We start from the raw sequence: 20,665 nt of genomic DNA on the forward strand, positions 1-20,665 counted from the left end.
AACGAGTTATTTTGATAAGATTTCACAAAAGTTACTTGAACCATATGCTCACATTTCTTACTCCCTGGGAAAAAATGTCAAGATCTGTCATGCTAACATCATTGTTTTTTAGTTTCCTTTTATCATGCAGTATTTTGCATTGCTATATAAATGGGAATATTTATTAATCAATGAAATACCAGTAACAACAGACTTCATATAATAGTTTTGCTCAAAGCAGTGATGATATATAATGGAAGGAATATGTAACAGGGGATCCCCTTCATAATGTGCTGCATGTGCAAATTTCATAAAGTATGTAAATAAATCTACAGTAGTATATGCCTTAAAAGGCTTTATTATAATTTATATGACACTTCCTGAAGAGCCAAAGGTAGTAAAGGGTATATACTGTATTCATGTCCCATCTGAGCCAGTACAGTACAATACGCTGATTTACACCTGTCTGTTATTCTGTACTGTATCGTACAGCTCCTCCCCGACTTACGACTGGGTTAGGGACCCAAATCCAGGTTGTAAGTCGGAAATGCTTAAATAATACATAGAAAATCTAATATGGGTGTCTCTCTTTCTTCTCAGCACCACAAAACTCTCGCTTTTAAGCTTGCCTGTCATTTTAAAGTGATTTACAAACAAAAATTTTGTCTGTGTACTGACTTTGGGACTCGCAAATACGTAATTTGACCAAATTTTGGTACGACTGAGGCAGGTCGTAAGTGCGGGTGGTCGTAAGTCGGGGAGGAGCTGTACTTCCATCTCACCTAAGTTTTTCTAGCAGGATATTTCCAACAAAGTATGAAATTTTGTAGTCATCTTTATGTGCTTCCTTATATATCTTCATTTGATAATCAAGCTATTTGCATGATTTTAGTTCTGTACCAGAGGGGCATTTGTGTCAGACAAAATTTTAACGAGGTTCCTGTTAAGTGTTTCAGGTAAAGTGAACTTGAGTGTGTAGTGTTTGAAAAAGATCTCTAGGGTATATTACATTGTAGATATGTCAAACTTCAATAAGATGCAAGTGTGAAAACTTGTAACCTTTTCTTTTATGATACATTATTATAAATATAGAAGTAAGACATTTTTGATAATCATTGCTTTTTCAACTAATTTATGTGAATTATAAACTGCATGCTATTTACTTCGTGTTCACTTTGACCTCGTGAATTTGGGTTTTACTATGGTGCTTGTGGGAAAGTGCGGGCATTTTTCTGTCGCCGAGGTTGGGAAGTTGCTTCTGTTTCTTCAGGATTCTGATCATTAGGCTGTAGGCGACGTCTTCCACCACGGCGTCTTAATGGTCTGTGACGTTTTCCTCCCTCTGTGCTTCTTGGTGTTGTGGTCTGGGCTGGTGTTGGAGGAGCATTTGCTTGTGGTGCAGAGGTAGTGGTTGTTGGGGCAGTGGTAGCGGGGGCATTGGTGGCTGTGGCTACAATTGAAATTTTACCTGAATCTTTTTTTATCTTGGCTTCCAGTTCCTCTTTAAGTCCAGGAACTGTTGCAATGAGAGTTGAAATGTCGACTGGTTTTATGTCTAGTGGAGCAGGACTGGCATTGACCAGCCATGCAGCACATCCCACCAGCACCACCAAGGCAGCCTGAAACATTATCACATATATTAGACAAGAACATGAACTGTACTGTAAATATTATTTAAAGTAAATGTGAATTCTGTGATGGTGTCACACAAGTGAGTTGGCTTCAATCCTCTGTAGGGACTGAGTAGTTCTTGGAATTCGTACTTAATATCTTAATTTATTGCTTTAGTATACAGTTAGTGTTAATAATAATGGCGAGTACAGTAATTTTAACCACTGGCTATGATTCAAATTATTTATTTGATATTACTGTGTGTACAGAATTTAGTGTATTACATTTGTAAATAATAACTATAAGCATTAAGATTTGTAAACTTATTGATTACCGGAAAGTCGTTACAGTACAGTAATGGCATATCAGACAGTGGTTGATGTTACTTCTTTGAAGACAATAGCAGTGTCTTACTTCAATAAGAAAATATCTTTCATGTTTCTTGCTAACTATAATTTGTTGTTACTTCAGTAAAATGTTAGAGTGAAAACATTAAGAAACAACTTACTGTACTAAACAATCTATAAGCATAATTTGATTAACTTAACAGTTTAGATGAAGGAGTGAGGATTTTTATGAATTTTTTTAATTTAACTTTAGAATTCATTAAGAAATCAAAAGAATTAGAAGAGAAAAAATTCTTGAATCAAATGCAATTACTTATTTGTAAAGTAACTAAAATTTTGGTTTATGTAACAAGAAAGCTGACTGCTTAAGATCAATCTGAATATGAATTACTGGAGGCTGCAATTTCTTAATAGGTCTATGTTAGATTTAAAGAAAGGGGTATTGTTTCAAAGCTACAGGTTGCCACTTTTGATAATTTATTTGGCTAACACCAGGTGATATTCAGTGGAGAGAGGATCCCATTCACAAGGGGTTAAGTGTTAAGTTGCATAACTTGTTCAATTAAAGGAAGTTACATTTCTAGTTAATTTTTTTAGCAGTATAAATATTAAGTTGTGTTGTTAACAAATCCAAACTCTCATTAATGCTCAATACAGTATTTTACAATATTCTGCCCATACGACCCCCTAGTCAACCTTTGTGTCAGGTCCATTTTACCCCACTTTGTTGGGACCATTATATTGTATTAGTGAGAGAAAAAAATAAAAAGGCAGGATTAACAGGATTGGTAGGCAAAAGAGGATTAGAAGGCAAAACTGTGAACTGAAATTAATTTTATTTGAGCACTGGTATGGTTATACTGTACACACTTGTGCTAGCTCAAGAATTTTAGGTTATGGAAATGTCAGTCTGAGATACATGAACTTAGCTTTCCATGTGTAGAATCTTCATATTCCTGAAAAATGGCATTTCTTTGATATATCTCATAGGAAAGGATTGTGTGATAGATTTGTTGGCACATTTAAATTTTTGGCAGCAAGATGGCTTGATATGGTCAGATCCAAGCTCCAAACAAACTTTTTAAATGGGCTAATGAGGTTCTACAATCTGTGCACTTTTTGCATTTAGCCACAGTAGAAGTTGAAGCAGAGGAGCCAGCCTTTATAACTGGCTAGATGCAGTGGTGGCAGTTGCTTGAACTTAAGGCATTTTACACATACGGTACAGGTTGCATCTCGCTAACTTGGGACCCGATAGTCTGGCAGCTTCAATGGTTCGGGACGGTGTCATAGCTCACTTCTAGTGGCTGTTGCCACTATTTTACAGTACCTTTAAATACTTAAAATTTACCCATAAATATGCTTCCTAAGGGACCAGCAAGCAGTGGAAATGATAGTAATGTGGCAAAATGTAAGCATGTGACTTTAACTACTTTAAGAAAGATATCTATGCTGAATAAATTAGACAGTAATACCCCCCTGTAGTACATTTTATGCATTATTTTGCCTTTTTTAACCTCCTCTTCAATGGTTTGGAATTTTTGCTAATCCGGAACCAGTCTGGTCCCAAGCTTCCCGGATTAATGAGGTCCATGTTCTGTACTGTATTGTTAGTGTTTGGATGGTTGAGATCCCAACCCCGGTGCTTCTGTGAGCAATTGCGTGAAAATCTTGTCTTTGAAAACTCATTCCCTTGGAAGAAATTAAAGGCTGTGTGACCAGTGAATATGATGTGCAGTGATGGTTTGCCTCTGTCTTGGGGACACCATCTAACACACCTTTAGTAGTACATAATTGAAAGTATTGGAAATTAAAGATAGCAGTAATTTGTAAATTTACTAGCACAGTACAGTACGTAGCTAAAAGTTCATAGCGAAAGGAAGATTTCAGTATAATCAACAGCCATTAGAATACTTGCTCGTGCACAAATTATTTGCATACTGTATGGCTCAATGTTTTAATACAGTAATGTATGTTTAATCCAATATTTTTTTAACTTGGTTTTTAATGCTTGTTGCCCAGAGTGAAGGTAAAAGTTCACATTCAGTTTATGAAGAGCCACGTTGAATCATCTGGTTGTAACCTAAGTTATCAAAGAGTTACACTTCATTATTACTTTTTATAATAATATCCCATGCTTCATTATATGGATAGAAAGGGTCAAATTATAGTTAAAAAGTAAATACAAATTTACATTTTCTTAGTAGCCCTAGAAATACAGGAATTATGATTGAACACACATAACTTTACCTCTCCAAATTTGGGGTATGAGAGAGCTGAGCTAGTCTTTAGATTAGCTCCAAGCTAGGACTTCCTTGAGTTCCAATGCACAGAAAATATTGGAGACATATAACTGATTTACAATCAGTTATACTGAATCTGATGTTTGATGTACTGTACTGTACTGTTTAGTGGAGTATCACATTCCATACATATTGTGCTTGGATAGGGATAATTTTATTTAAGTAAACTTGAAAACTTTGTAGTCTTCACACTCTCATGGTACTGTAGTGTAAAAGATAGTGTGGTTACTGTATTTCTAATCTAAATTTGTGGCAAATTATTATACTGTACTGTACATTTTAACCAAAACTCGGGGTCTAATGGAAATGAATTAATGTAATTTTTTTATTATCATAAAATACTAAATTGGCATATTGGGTACAGAAGCCACTTTGATCAAAATTTATTGCCAGTGTGCAGCAGTACAAAATGGTGGATAAAGTGTATGGAGATACTGTACTACTGTACTTGTCAATTTTTTTTTTGGGGGGGGGGGGCACATTAATACTGGAGGTAAAAGTTATTGCCATATCTTCTTGCTTGATGTTAAAATTTGAAACAGTAGTTGCAGCTTATGGGCCTCTTGGTCATAATAAAAGGAAAACACAGTGCTGCACTACAATTTGTATGGCAGCTTTGTAGTTCAGCAAGTTTTTGTATATTTTCATGAGGGTGTGGACCTGATCTCAACCTGCCATTGTGTCTTGGCTAAAGTGACCTTCTACCATTTAGTTCACCACATCCAGGTCAAAACTGTGTAATCAACTCTTAACTTCATACCTCACATTTCCCCAGAGGAAAGAGTTGTGTTGATGCAGGTAATAGGTGGGTGTGATGTCGTGAAGTACAGTGGTTGTGATAAATAGGAGTGGGGATAATGTTGGTAGAGTTGGTTGTGGTAGGCAAAATTGGGGATAATGTTGGTAGGGTTGGTTGTGGGATGTAGGAGTGGTGGCAATGAGGGTAAGGATATTAATGTTGGTAGGGATGGTTGTGGAAAGTAGGAGTGGTGGTAATGTTGGTAGGGGTGGTAGTAAGGATGGTTGTGATAGGTATGAGTGGTGGTTATGCAAGTAGGGGTGATGATAATGTTGGTAGGGATGGTTGTGGGAGGTAGGAGTGGTAGTAAGGATGGTTTTGATAGATATGAGTGGTGGTTATGTACAGAAGGTAGGGGTGATGATAATATTGGTAGGGATGATTGTGGTAGGTAGGAGTGGTGGTAATGATGGTAGTGGAAGGTAAGGGTGGTAATAATGTTGAAAAGTTTGTTTGTGGTAGGTAGGGGTGGTGGTAAGGATGGTGGGAGGCAGACTGGTGGTCATTCTTACTTTCACTTTTACAGCAGTCTCCCCTTCCCCCCTCCTCCACTTCACCTGTGAGTGTGGTGTGGGTGCAGGACCACCACCTGGTGACGCAGCTTTATTTCAACCAATACATGTATTTGAATTAGTGTGTGTGTGTGTGTGTTTGTGTCATGCTAAATATGAATAAGCACTCAATTAAGCCTTAAATTACTTCTGACGTTTTTGTCAAATAGGGATAAGATTTTGTTTTTATTGCTATAACTTTATGGAAATAAGTTTATATGTAGCAAAAGTTATCATGTTTCTTTTGAGACCTTATTTATTATTGTAACATAACCAGGTTATTCCTGAATTAGGTTACATTTGATTGGTTATTAAAACTATTCAGTAGAGTTTATAGTATGAATATCATGATCATCTTAATACTGTATGTTGATCAGTTTGGATTTTCAAAAGAAATTTATGGAAATCATTTCTATTGCTGTACATAATTTTCCCCTTTTAGCATGTTTTACAGTATGTGTGTGTGTATGTACAGTATGTATAAATATATATTGAGTGTGTGTATAGGTGTGTAGCAGCAGAATCTGTGGTACATTATTGCATCACTGTAAGCGGAGCATGACGTGAAAGAGAAAGTGTTGGCAGTACAGTATGTTATTTTTTGCCTCGTTCATGGCAGTCACGGAGTGTGCCTTCGTGGTGTTCACACTCTCACTTATCGTTCTTGTCTGGTTCCCATATCATGGATCTGCATGTTGTTTCCCTATCAGAGCTTGTACATTAACCAGTTATTTCCAGTCTATTCTGTACAGTGCTTTTTAGTTCTTTGAGAAGTTGTCTTTAGAAAACTGCAGTACAGTACAAGGGGTAAATTTTTGTAGTACTGCACTGTAGTTAGGAGGAATGGAAGATCATATTTGAGACACTTATTCATTAAAATTTCTAAGAAATTTTCAGAGATAAATTCCAGTGCTATACTCGACAAATTACTGCATATACAATACACCCTACACACACAAAGGGTTAATGGTGTGAAATGATTATTTTTGTGATACACAACCGTATTTTTTGTTTTATTACTATTAGGAGCTTATTATTTGGGGGGAAATTGGAGTAATTAAGAGTTGAATAAAAGATTTACAGAACTACAGGCTGTATACTGTAATTTTTGCATTCAGATACCATGATAGCAGGAAGGAACTAGTATACTGTACTGTACTGTACAATACTGTACAGCTCCTCCCCGACTTACGACAGGGTTAGGGACCCAAATCCAGGTCGTAAGTCGAAAATGCTTAAATAATACATAGAAAATCTAAAATGGGTGTCTCTTTTTCTTCTCAGCACCACAAAACTCACTTTTAAGCTTGCCAGCCATTTTAAAGTGAATTACAAACGAAAATTTTCTGTGTACTGACGTTGGGACTCGCAAATACGTAATTTGACAAAATTTTGGTACAACTGAGGCAGGTCGTAAGTGTGGGTGGTCGTAAGTCGGGGAGGAGCTGTATACAGAGTATATATATATATATACAGGTTGTACCTCTCTAGTCCGGCATTCTGTGGTCCGGAACGATTTTAGTTTGTCCAATAGGTAGATAGGCAGCTTTTTTTTTTTTTACTTATCTGAATAATTATTATTATTACAGGAGTATTAAATTTTTGCCCCTCAGGCCCCAATGTGGGTCAGTGACCTATGCCCGGGTGGGCTAATCCCCTTAAAAAAAAAAAAACAGCCGCGGGAAATTAAGGTTTGTTTACATCCGGCAGTTCGGCTGCTCTCTCTCTCTCTCTGCTTGTCTATACAGAGTACAACATTTAACCCTTCAATATATATGAGCAGTAAATAAGTGTTGCTTTCATATTCTTATGTAGAGTAATGACGATATGTTTTCACATGTGCGCACTTACATACGCGCAGTCTCACTTTTTTTTTACCATTAATGGTTAGCTACTTATATTGTTCCATTTATTAACATTAAATAACATTACAGGTACTTCAAACAACCATATTAATTTTTTTACATTAATTTTACTACAGCTACAATCAGGGTCTTATTTTCTTCAGTTTTATATGTAGAACCAATCAGTCACTGGTTTTGTAAGCTTTAACATAAACAATGCCGGCAGCCGTCTCGTCTCATCGTGTGTTTTAATATTCCACGTATTATTAATAAATTGTATTGTTAATTTTGCACACACAAACATTAATTCAATAAAAACAAATTCAGAAACATTAATTAAAATATATATGAACAGTAAATAAGTGTTGCTTTCATATTCTTATGTAAAGTAATGACGATATGTTTTCACGTGTGCGCACTTACATACGCGATCTCTCTTTTTTCTTTACCATTATCATTAGCTACTTCTATTGTTCCATTTATTAACATTAAATAACATTACTTAAAACAACCATATTAATTTTACTACAGCTACAACCAAAGTTTTATTTTCTTCAGATTTATATGTAGAACCAGTCAGTCACTGGTTTTGTAATCAACGAAAACAATGCTGCGTCATTTCCTTGTGTGTTTTAATATTCTACGTATTATGAATGAATTGTATTGCTCATTTTGCACACAAACATTAATTCAATAAAAAAGACATTCAGTAATAAACAATAATGAATCTTTTGTACATAAGAGAAATGACGCTGTTTACACGATTATGCACGTCGGCGGGCCGTTCAAACCCGTCGAAATTCAAGTTTCCGCCGTCAAAATTTTTATTTTTTTTTTTTGTGTTCCAATAAAACACGTTGAATTAAAAACTCGCGAAATTTGAGAAGCTACTATACGACATTTAACCCTTCAATATGTCTTCAAAGAGACCATGATGCAGAGAAAGTGGTGCTAGTGCTTCCAAGCATAAGCACAAGTCACTATCTATCCAGGAAAAGGGTGAATTTCCATGGTCCGGCACCGGTCAGGTCCCGAGGTTGCCGGACTAGAGAGGTACAACCTGTGTGTGTGTGTGTGTGTGTGTGTGTATATATATATATATATATATATAATATATATATATATATATATATATATATATATATATATATATATATATATATATATATATATATATATATATATATATATATATATATAAACAAACTAGAGTTTGCTGGAGTTCTCATGGATACAAAATTTTGTACCCTGTGAAGTTTTGGGAAAATTTACTGTTGTACAAAGTGCTTAGGGATTTGTTGTGGGGAGGTTTAAAACAATTTACCCAGCTACAAAATGGCAAAAATATCCTTTAATTACTGTATTACTAAGTGAAAAATTTCTTTGTTACACCATTTTGAAGATTATAATAGTACAGTACGTAGTTACATACTGTAATACATTTCCATACTAAGAGATATCGCAAATTACCACTGGTAATGTTTTCTAAAATACTGCATTAGAAAAGTTAACCAAGAAATTCTACATAATTGTGAATGGTATTGAATGATTTGACAAGGACTCTGATAAATTGTGTGAGAAAACGGTGGCAGGGAGAGATTGTGAGCAAGTGACAGTGATGGATGAGGAGGTAGAAGGTTCTGAGTGACTGAAGGATGAGGAGATAGAATGTTGTGAGTGACAGTGATGGGTGAGGAGGTAGAAGGTTGTGAGTGACAGTGGTGGATGAGGAGATAGAATGTTCTGAGTGACTGAGAAGGATGAAGAGATAGAAGGCTATGAGTGACTGAAGGATGAGGAGATAGAATGTTCTGAGTGACAGTGATGGGTGAGGAGGTAGAAGGTTGTGAGTGACAGTGAAGGACGAAGAGATAGAAGGTTGTGAGTGACAGTGAAGGACGAAGAGATAGAATGTTCTGAGTGACAGTGAAGGACGAAGAGATAGAATGTTCTGAGTGACAGTGAAGGACGAAGAGATAGAATGTTCTGAGTGACAGTGAAGGACGAAGAGAGATAATGTTCTGAGTGACAGTGATGGATGAGGAGGTAGAAGGTGAGTGACAGTGAAGGACGAAGAGATAGAATGTTCTGAGTGACAGTGAAGGACGAAGAGATAGAATGTTCTGAGTGACAGTGAAGGACGAAGAGAGATAATGTTCTGAGTGACAGTGATGGATGAGGAGGTAGAAGGTTCTGAGTGACAGTGAAGGACGAAGAGATAGAATGTTCTGAATGACAGTGAAGGACGAAGAGATAGAATGTTCTGAGTGACAGTGAAGGACGAAGAGAGATAATGTTCTGAGTGACAGTGATGGATGAGGAGGTAGAAGGTTGTGAGTGACAGTGATGGATGAGAAGATAGAAGGTTCTGAGTGACTGAAGGATGAGGAGATAGAATGTTCTGAGTGACAGTGATTTGGTGAGGAGATAGAATGTTCAGAGTGACTGAAGGAGGATTATGGCATTAATAATTTTTTAAGAACACAGTTAAAGGAGGAGAGGGGGGTGTGAAGGCCAGATGAGTTACCTAAGCAGAAGTTTGTTCACACACCTCGACACAAAATACATTTGTGATTTTTTATCGTTGTGATTGTGAGGGTGAAAGTTGGGGTTGTCACCTTGGTGGGCGTGTGCATGACCGGCACGTTTTTTTTTACAACATCCCCCTGTTTCATAATTGTGATTTTTTTTAAAGTTTCAAATGATCGATTGACAGTGAACCCACTTGTAACTATACACTAGAAACTACTCTCTTTAAATGATTTGTGCATTTGGAAATTATGTTTACATGTGTGCTAGAGCCATCTACTGTATTCCTCCATTTTTTTATATATTTACATGTAGATTGTACAGTACGACAATTCATATATTACTGTGTACAAGCCTTTCCAGACACACTGTATTGTACTGATGGAGAGAGTGTTGTTCCATGGTGGAGTGTGTTGTTTGGTGGTGGAGTGTGTTATACCATGGTGGAGTATATTGTACCATGATTAAGTGTGTTGTTCCATGGTGGAGTTTATTGTATTATTCCATGATTGTGTTGTGCCATTGAGTGGTTGTGATGAGGGTGGTGGAGCATTAGTTGGTTGTGGTGAGGGTTGGTCATCATACAAACTGAAGTTACTGCAACATGTATCACACGTGTCACTCCAGTTTTAGTAGCTGGCTGTAAGTGAACTTAGTAGTAGGGGCGGGGCGGCCACTCCACCCCTGACACGCGCTCCTGCTACCGCACAATTTGTTTTCCAGCAAGTGGTCACACGAATTGTTGTGGAATGACCGCAGGTCGCACTTTATAGTTGTCGCAGACACACTTGAAACAATGAGGTTGGGAGGAGATGCCTTCAACACGGCTCACAGTTGTTAGCTGCTCAGGTGCCTGCCTGGCTCAGTACGAGTAAGACTTTACGGTAGCCACGGTGGTTTAGTGATGGAGGGCAGTATTAGGCAAACTTGTTTTAGGTGATACTCACGAGTCTCATGGCTGAGTCGTGGCCGCTACGAAGACTTGACACACTGGAAGTGGGCCGCGAGAGAGTGCCATTTATATAGCACGATCGAGTTGCCGCTTAGTCATTTAGCTGTAGGCAAGGAAGGTTGATTTTATGCAGACATTGGTGCTAATGTTAGATGTCATTGTGGTCGTTGAAGGTGTGGAGCATGGTTGGGAGGGTAGACTGCCTTAGAATGATATAAGTGATAAAACGATGGGAAGATGAAGTTGTGAGGTGGAGTAACGGGTGGAGGTGGAGAAGGGGGTCAGTCGTCAAGGCTAGCGGTGGGTCACGCCCTCCTCCTCCCTCCCCCGCGCCACAAGGACCCACTACTCACACACAAGTGCTCGCTGAGGAAACGCTCACACCACTGCTTTTTCCATCTTTCCCAGCGTTTACCCTAAGAAGGTCAGCAGCCATGCAAGGCTCCTCAACGGTGCCTCTCCCCACGATTACAACACCTTAGTCAGTGTACCTTCCACACCTGTTGAACTCTAAACGCACTAGTTGTTCACTCCACACCTGACGAACACTCCACGCCTGTCCAACAATACACCTGACGAACACTGCACGCCTGTCCAACACCACACCTGTCGAATTTAAGCATGTTGAACACCACAATTGTTACTGTAGTACATTGATTGATAATGATAACTAGGTGTTAGATATGTTAAGCTGGGAAGAAATGCTGTGGTCCTAAGGTTAGTACCACATTATCGGTAACGCCGCGTGTTGGATCAATGGATGCTGTCATCGTGTACTGTGAGGTCAAAATAAAATTTACCTGGTTTTTTTCATACATATCCTAGAAAAAATAGGCTGGGTGGAAATGTCAAATATTTTATAATTAAATATTTTATTACCTTTAAATATCTGAATTTATATTTGTTAAATCTTCAGGATTATATTGCTTGAAAATTATTGGTGGTCCACACGTGCTGGAATGTTTTCTTTCTTATTGTGTCAACACTTGTGAAGCAGCATGTCAGGACAGAAACAGCCATGTTTATTGTAAAGGCTCGACTGTCTCGATTCTCGTCAGATTCAAGATGTTGGCGCCCATGTGCAGAGCATGCGGTTCGGTACATAAGAACATAAGAATGAAGGAAACTGGAGCGGGCCTATTGGCCCATACTGTGCAGTTCCATTTACACCCAACCCCTATCGCTCATATATCCTTCCATCCAACCTTTGTTTGAAGCTATCTAGCGTATTAGAGTTAATGATGATATTTGGTAGCTTGTTCCACTCGTCGACTACTCTATTTCCAAACTAAACAGTCCTGGGTTGTTTTAAGAAAATCCTCTGATTCTGAGTTGAAGTCGCCTGCTATACAGACTTTGCTTTGTATGGAAGCCCTGCGCATTTCATCCCAAATAAGTCGCCCATTAACTCTATCAAGATTAGGAGGTCTATATATTACTCCTGTGATTAATTTTTCCCTACCATCGATTAATTCTATCCAAATTGTTTCTGTGTTTCGCTCAGTTTTCATCTCCTTATTTATTTCACACTTCAGATTATCCCTGACATAGATTGCTGCTCCGCCTCCTTTCCTAATCTACCTATCGGTATGGAATAATTTGTAACCTGCAATTTGGTATTCGACAGGTAACTCACGTGAGTAAGATTTTCCATGTTTATGTGAATGCTGTTATATCGTTTTGTTTTTTCAGTACATACCAACGTATTGATACTAAATTACACATTTTACTTAATTTTATGTCCCTAGCCCACAAAGACTCGGGAGTGAGAATGTGTCATTGTGTGTGTGTGTGTGTGTCAAAGCCTGGCAGAGGCATCCTCCCTCCTGGGGCAATGTAATTTTGTGGGTCAATCAATAAAGGCGAGTGACAGGGGGGAAGGAGGTTTAGTGGAAGTTTAAAAGGGATGATGGAAGGGAATTTTAGTGAGAGAAAAAATGTGCCATGGCTTAACACAGCTTGCGTGTGGGCGATGAGGCAGTGCCGTGATTGGTGGAGGGAGCTACATCACGCTCGGACTCGGCAGCTGGGGGTGGGGACCAGGAGATAAGCGGCTCCAGACGTCGGTCAAGTCGGGCAACGGACTGTGTCACTGTATGGAAGACCGTCATCGCCGCGAGTGCAGCGCGAGCCCAATAAACGAACAGGGGTGTCTCTGGCTCACTGAGTGTGGCCGGATCTGACTTGACCTGACCTCACGGCTTCACCTAACCTGACGTCACGGCTTCACCTGAAGGCTGGAGCACACCTGCATCGTCCCAAGCTATTGTCTTGGCCACGTGGCCAGCCAACATTACAATGGAGTGGCTTGGTTCGAAATGGTCCAATAAAAGTACGAAAAATTAACCGTACTTCCGTACCATACCGTACTTTGAAAAAAAATATCGAACCGAACTTTTATCACCCTCATAACTGTACTTTACCATAATTTCGTACCGCACCGTATTACATGCCCATGTGTTGATGCAAGGAACTCACTGATCCCCCGCCGCCCCCCCCCCCTCCTCCTCTTTTTTTAGATAGTTATAGGCATGTCTCCATAAGATATAATAATATCGGAATCTGTCATTGACTTCTCTCTTAGGTTTCTATTTAATAAACTCCACCGTTTTGCTGAAACAAAACCAGAATTTTTAGGTCTGGTGGCTCTTGGTACTTACAATCAAAATACTCCCTATCCGTGCTTGGCTAGGGGGGGGGGGGATCGGTGAATTTCAGAGGAACACTGCAACTACTGCTGTCTCGGTAGGGTTGCCAAAATCTCCGTTGTGTCATATTGTCTAACATAAATTTGTAAGGATAGTTTTTTGATCGACTGTATATTGTTACACGATAATTGGGTTGGTCTGGTAGACTGAAGATCAATTCGGTAGGTGTAGGTGACTGGTAGACTCTAGGGTGGTCTGGTAGACCGATGATAAGGACACTGGTAGACTTGAGAATAGTCTGCTAGACGAGACCAGTTTGGTAGGTGTGGGAGACTGGTAGATTCGAGAATGGTCTGGTAGACTGAAGACCAGTTTGGTAAGTACAGGACACTGTTAATACCAGTTTAATTTCCTGGTCATTGTTCTGTTATTGTTTTTAGTTAAGATGACGAAGGTGAGGTGAGACGAGCGTGTGGTCCTGGGCCTTGTCCCTCAACGTGCAGCTTATGATTCACATTCAGTGATCAGGTTTTTACTAAATTTTAGTTAGATATCTGTGGACAGGTTATATTATTATAGCGTAGTTTGTGGTGTCTAGTGACCATTTTTTTATGGCGTACACCTGTAAACTTCATATGTTTTTGCCAGCCCAGAACCACTTTATCCATTGAAGTGAAAGTTGACATACATGATCGTTGAGGTGGGACAGTTACCTGGTGGGATACCATTACGTAAAAAGATAGTTCATAGATGAATGAAAATTAAAGTAAGAATCTCACCATTATATAGCGGTGTAATATTGCTGAACAAGTTGTTATACTGTGTTTTCTATAAGATATTAATGATCAAAGCCTATGTACTGAGCCCATTCCATGCAAGTCACCTCAGAACACATGGGCCTTGTGTAAGTGACTTTATTGTATTGGCCGTGATGATTTATAAGATGAAGACAGACATACAGACAAGGAAGAAAGGAGGAGATAGGAGGTGACCTGGTTGAGTGTACAAGTTTGTAGCCAAGCTGTCCCCTTCTCCATAGAAAGTGATAGTCTGCTGCCCTAACCTTTGGTCCCGTAGTGACACACTGCCACCTGCCACCCATTCTGGACTACAACTAGGAGAGATTATGGACGCGGTGGTTTGGGTTACTGGTTGTAGTGTGAGTCGTGGTGGTGGTGTGGATGTTAATGGTGGTGAAAGTGTGGGCAGTGGTGGAGGTGGCCGTTGTGGTGTTGTGGATGGTGGTGGTGTGGATAGAGGTGGTGGTGACGAAAATATGGGTGTGGGTGGTGAACATAAGAAAATAAGGAGTCTGCAATAGGCCGGTTGGCCTGTGCATGGCAGCTCCTGTCGAGAGTTACTACCACTCTATCATCCATGAATCTATCTAGCCTCCTTTTGAACTTTCCGGAGTTCCCGCAGTGGTAGTGTTGTGAATGGTGTTTTTGTTGGTTTTGGTAGTGTGGGTGGTAGTGTTAGTTGTGTTGGTGGTGTGTGATGGTGGTATTGTGGGTGGCGAACTGGTGGTAGTGGTGATGGTGGTGTGGGTGTTGGTGTGTGATGGTGTTTGCGGGTGGTTGTGGAGGGTGAGGCAGGAGCCAAGGGGTTGTAGGTAGGTCATCATCGAGTCCTTGACCAGGTTCCCAAGTGAAGTAACCATCGGCCACCACACGACGGTGTGGCCCTCACGACACAGTCCCTCACGACACAGCGTGGCCCTCACGACACAGCGTGGCCCTCACGACACAACGTGGCCCTCACGACACAACGTGGCCCTCACGACACCACGTGGCCCTCACTACACAGTGTGGCCCTCACGACACCACGTGGCCCTCACGACACAGTGTGGCACTCACGATACAGTTTCCCCCCCTCACTACACCATCCACCCCTCATGGCACCACCTGTCTACCCGCTCCCTCCCTTCTCTCTTACAAAATTATGTGATAAGTTTAGTATTATGCTCAGAGACACATCACTCCAGAACACACGGGAAAGTGTTTCTGGTTTCATGCTCCACCAGGTGCTGCTGACGTGGTGTGTGTGTGGCAGTGATAGTGTAGGTGGTGGTTTGGGTGTTGTTGTGGATGGTGGTGGCAGTGTGGGTGATGGTAGTAATGGTATTGTGGTCATGGTGGTGTAATGGGTGGCGGTAGTGAGGCTGACAGTGATGGAGATGTGGATACCAGTCAGAGGGGTGATGTAGTTGTGGTGATGGTGATGATTTGTGTACGGACGTGTGGTGAAAGTGTTTTAATGTGTGTGTGTGGTGTTCAGGTGATGGAGGTGGTAGTAGTGTGTGGTGTTCAGGTGATGGAGGTGGTAGTGTGTGTGTGTGGTGTGGGCAGGTGATGGAGGTGGTGTGTGTGTGTGGTGGGCAGTGGAGGTGGTGTGTGTGTGTGTGGTGGGCAGGTGATGGAGGTGGTGTGTGTGGTGGCAGGTGATGGAGGTGGTGTGTGTGGTGGGGCAGGTGATGGAGGTGGTGTGTGTGTGTGTGTGTGTGTGGGTGATGGAGGTGGTAGTGTGTGTGTGTGTGTGGTGGGCAGGTGATGGAGGTGTGTGTGGTGGTGGTGTGTGGTGGGCAGGTCAGGATGGGTGTGTGTGTGTGGTGGGGGGTGTGTGTGTGGTGGGGGGTAGTGTGTGTGGTGTGGTGGTGGGGTAGTGTGGTGGGCAGGTGGTGGATGGGTGTGTGTGGTGGTGGGGGTGTGTGTGGTGTGTGGTGTGGTGTGTGGGTGTAGGGGTGTGTGTGGTGGGGGTGGTGGTGTGTGGTGGGCAGGATGGTGTAGTGTGTGGTGGGGGTGGTGTGAGTGGGCAGGTGGTGGATGGCTGTGTGTGTGTGGTGGGGTGGTGGGTGGGTGGGTTGTAGTGTGTGTGGTGGGGGGTAGGTGTGTGTGGTGGGGTGGTGTGTGTGTGGTGTGTGTGTGGCAGGTGGTGGAGTGTGTGTGTGGTGGGGGTGGTGGTGGATGGCTGTAGTGTGTGTGGTGGGGGTGGTGGATGGGTTGTAGTGTGTGGTGGGGGTGTGTGTGTGGTGGTGAGGGTGTGGTGGGGGCAGTGTGTGTGTGTGTGGTGGGCAGGTGTGGTGTGTGTGTGTGGTGGGGTGGTGGTGTGGTGTGTGTGGTGTGTGTGGTGGGCAGGTGGTGGATGGTGTGTGTGTGGTGGGGGTGTGGTGGGCAGGTGTGTGTGTGTGTGTGTGTGTGGTGGGTGGGTGTGTGTGGTGGTGTGTGGTGGGCAGGTGGTGTGTGGTGGGGTGTGTGGTGTGTGTGTGGGGGTAGTGGTGTGTGTGGGGGTGGTGTGTGGTGTGTGTGGTGTGTGTGTGGGCAGGTGGTAGGTGGAGGTGGTGGTGTGTGTGGTGGGGGTGGTGTGTGTGGTGTGTGTGGTGTTGTGTGTGTGGTGGGCAGGTGGGTAGTGTGGTGGTGTGTGGTGGTGTGTGTGGTGGGGGTGTGTGTGGTGGGTGGTGGTGTGTGTGGTGTGGGGTGGTGTGTGTGTGTGGTGGGCAGGTGTGTGGTGGGCAGGTGGTGTGTGGGGGTGTGTGGTGTGTGTGGTGGTGGTAGTGTGGTGGTGTGTGTGTGGGGGGGTGGTAGTGTGTGGTAGTGTGTGGTGGTGTGTGTGTGGTGTGGTGTGGTGGGGTGTGTGTGGTGGGCAGGTGGTGGTGGGTTGTGTGTGGTGGGGTGGTGGTAGTGTGTGGTGGGGTGTGTGTGTGTGTGTGTGGTGGGGGGTGGTGGTGTGGTGGGGTGGGTGGTAGTAGTGTGTGGTGGGCAGGTGGTAGTGTGTGTGTGGGGGGGTGGTGTGTGGTGGGTGGGTGTGTGGTGGGGGTGTGTGTGGGGGGTGGGTGGTGGTGGGCAGGTGGTGGATGGGTTGTAGTGTGGGTGGTGGTAGTGTGTGTGGTGGGCAGGTGGCTGTGATACACTGGTTTTGGGTAGAGGATGACATTTGGCTGTTGGATTTTGCCACAGACAGACACGAAGACAAAGGCTGGTATACTCTCACGCATCAATGTTCCAACACTATACTGGATGAGTTTTTGTGTATCTTCTGGCGGAGGTTAACAGCTGCTGGTGGTTTCCTCTGTAGGGCCCAACGAGTTGACGAAAGAACCTAGAATTTTTTTCTATTATCGGTAATTTCTGTTGTGTAATGTAAGAGTAGCATTTTAGTACCATATTTGTGCTACAACTGTTTTGACGATATATTGTCCGAGTATATTAAACTTGGAACATCGATTTTACAAAGATATATCATTGTGCTCACGCTCATAGTACGGGTCTTATCGGATCATTTGTTCTAATTTTACAAGCTATGAACATTGCATCTATACTGTACAGGGCCACTATAGAGACCCTGCCTGTGAATTAGCTCTTACGCTATCATTTTATATTCTATAGTTACCTGTGAACAGCACAGCTTACTACCTGTTTGGTCTGTTCTTTGTTATGCAGAGAAAGAGTCAGCGTAAATACTTGTACAGATATTGTAGTGATTCAGTTTGTGTTTTGTCGCATATCCAGTGTACACTTGATCCTTATTTTTTACACAAGTTATGATGGATATCCTGTTTATAAAGGTTCCGCCTTCTTTCGTTAGTGGTTAACATCTGAAACTGTGGACAGGTATTTTAGGATCAAGTGAATTTGTTTACACCACATAACTATCATAATATAACATGGATGTTGGGCTTAAACTGCAACAACTTGACAGACTCGATGACAGCCGTGTAAGCCATGTTTGGTGCTCCTCATGATAAGGAATTACTGTACAGTATTGGATGTTTTGTATCAATGTTCTGTACAATGTACAGTACTTGTAAAGTTTATCATGTTAGTAGACTTATTGACATTTGTTAACGGAACACTACACGTTCTAGCACGATGAACAAGGTCGTGTTACAAGGAAAATTAGATAATTTATCACATTTTTCAACGTCTTAATGAACATTAATACTTCAGGATATTTTTTTATTTAAGGAGTGGTGGCATACTCTATACTCGTACAGAATTAGGGTCCAAATTTTAATTTGTAATTATCAACACGTTAGACACATTCTGAAGCTCAGTAATAACGAAATAACTAGAACAAATGGCTTTAAATTAGATAAATTCCGATTCAGAAAGGATATAGGCAAGCACTGGTTTGGTAATAGAGTTGTGGATATGTGGAATAGGCTACCGAGTGCTATAGTAGGATCGGGGACGCTAGGGAGCTTCAAGACGAAGTTGGATAGGCACATGGAAGTGCTGGGATGGGTGTGAAAGGGATCTGCCCTGTATGGGCCAGTCGGCCTCCTGCAGTATCCCACTTTCTTATGTTCTTATACTGTATTGTACCATCAGTTACCGAAGACAGTCCTCTTGATAATGATAAGCCTTAAAGGGGATATAGATAAAGTTCTTATAATATCCGAGCAGGATAGGACTCGAAGCAACGGATTCAAGTTGGACAAGTTTAGGTTTAGGAGGGAGATAGGAAGAAACTGGTTCACAAATAGGGTGGTGGACGAGTGGAACAAGCTTAGCAACTTTGTAGTAAGTGCGGGAACTCTGGAAAGTTTCAAAAGGAGGCTAGATAGATTCATGGATGATAGAGTGGTAGTAACTCTCGACAGGAGCTGCCAGACTCCTTATTTTCTTATGTTATGTTAACAATGACACACAATCAGTTGGTCATGTGTAATATTCTGTACACACAGAGGCGGAGTTCGAAGGCTGGTGTGTTAGTTGTCCTTCCACGTAGTACCGACACTTGTGTTATGGAAATAGTGTGTCTTGCCTTAGTAAATGTAAGTAGTGGCGGTGAAATTACTGCACAGAAGGATTTAGCATTAACTGGGTGAAACATTGTTGATATAATATCATTGTAAGGATTGCTGCGACCGAGTAGATACAGATCTCGTGTCCTGTCTTGGGGACCTCTGGTTCGACCCTGAGGCAGTCAAATCTCCACTCTGTTGTGAATTGGTACCTTACTTCACGGTTTAGAAGTGAAAGGAATTGAGTGCAGTGCCGGCCACGCTGCCTCCTTGTATACTGCACTAAGAAAGATGAGGCTCTCAACTGGCTCAGCCATGTCGATATTGTTAGTGTTATAGAACATAAGAACATAAAGAAAATAAGGAGTCTGCAATAGGCCGGTTGGCCTGTGCATGGCAGCTCCTGTCGAGAGTTACAACCACTATCATCCATGAATCTATCTAGCCTCCTTTTGAAACTTTCCAGAGTTCCCGCACTTACTACAAAGTTGCTAAGCTTGTTCCACTCGTCCACCACCCTATTTGTGAACCAGTTTCTTCCTATCTCCCTCCTAAACCTAAACTTATCCAACTTAAATCCGTTGCTCCGAGTCCTATCCTGCTCGGATATTATAAGAACTTTATCTATATCCCCTTTATTGATTCCTTTCACCCACCTAAATACTTCTATCATATCTAGGGAATGCAAGTTAAGTTTCTTTAACCTATCCTGATATGGAAGGTTTCTAAGTCCCGGAATCATTTTCGCCATTCTTCGCTGCACCGACTCTGGTGTTATTGACTGTATCTGTGATGTTATGTATCCACACTGTCCCAAACAGAGTCATGCATGTGGAACCCACTTTCACTTTTTCAATATAATTTTGACGTGATTACAACATGGAAGAATGGCAAGACATTGAAGACAAGGGTTATATAGTAAGTAGGACATAATCGGAATTATGTAGGAATTTCATAAAATGACGAGATGATGTTGATACAACCTGTAAACTGAAGTGTTAGAGTTCTTTATTAAGTAATGATGTATGGAGAGATAGTTGATCTGTAGCATTTCGTCCTGTGTCGTTGTGGGGCAAAGTTAAATGTCGAGAATTCCATGAATGCAGTTTGGAGTGGACGGCAGGTGGTGTCGGAACTCAGGGTTTGCTGCCACCGCTATTGCGGCCACAAATTAAAACAGCACCTAACTGTACCAATTGTTCCATACGCATTGTTATGAAATTCTATCATGTTGTGTTTTATTTATGGAATTAATCAAGTGAAAGTGCTTTGCGAAAAAATTACATCAATTAAGTAAAGTGTGGCAATTTGTACACCAAACTAGCAATGTGCAGGTAAGTACACAGTCGACACCTAGGG

The 20,665-nt window shown here is 41.5% G+C and overlaps 2 protein-coding genes across 3 annotated transcripts in view; one reads left to right on the plus strand and one right to left on the minus strand.

The window, feature by feature from the left end:
- LOC121871806 (coatomer subunit alpha-like) overlaps positions 1-20,665 on the plus strand; it is a 169,997-nt gene that overhangs the window by 17,613 nt on the left and 131,719 nt on the right. The window lies entirely within an intron of this gene.
- LOC121871808 lies at positions 183-11,008 on the minus strand. The gene is made up of 2 exons (XM_042374307.1): positions 10,911-11,008; positions 183-1,598 (listed from the first exon to the last, which is right to left on the minus strand). Exons 1-2 carry the CDS (start codon positions 10,917-10,919, stop codon positions 1,179-1,181), a joined length of 429 nt encoding a protein of 142 aa, XP_042230241.1. The 5' UTR covers positions 10,920-11,008; the 3' UTR covers positions 183-1,178.

The sequence above is a fragment of the Homarus americanus genome, unplaced genomic scaffold, assembly GCF_018991925.1.
Source record: "Homarus americanus isolate GMGI-L3 unplaced genomic scaffold, GMGI_Hamer_2.0 scaffold39675, whole genome shotgun sequence".
In the NCBI taxonomy this organism is placed as follows: domain Eukaryota; kingdom Metazoa; phylum Arthropoda; class Malacostraca; order Decapoda; family Nephropidae; genus Homarus; species Homarus americanus.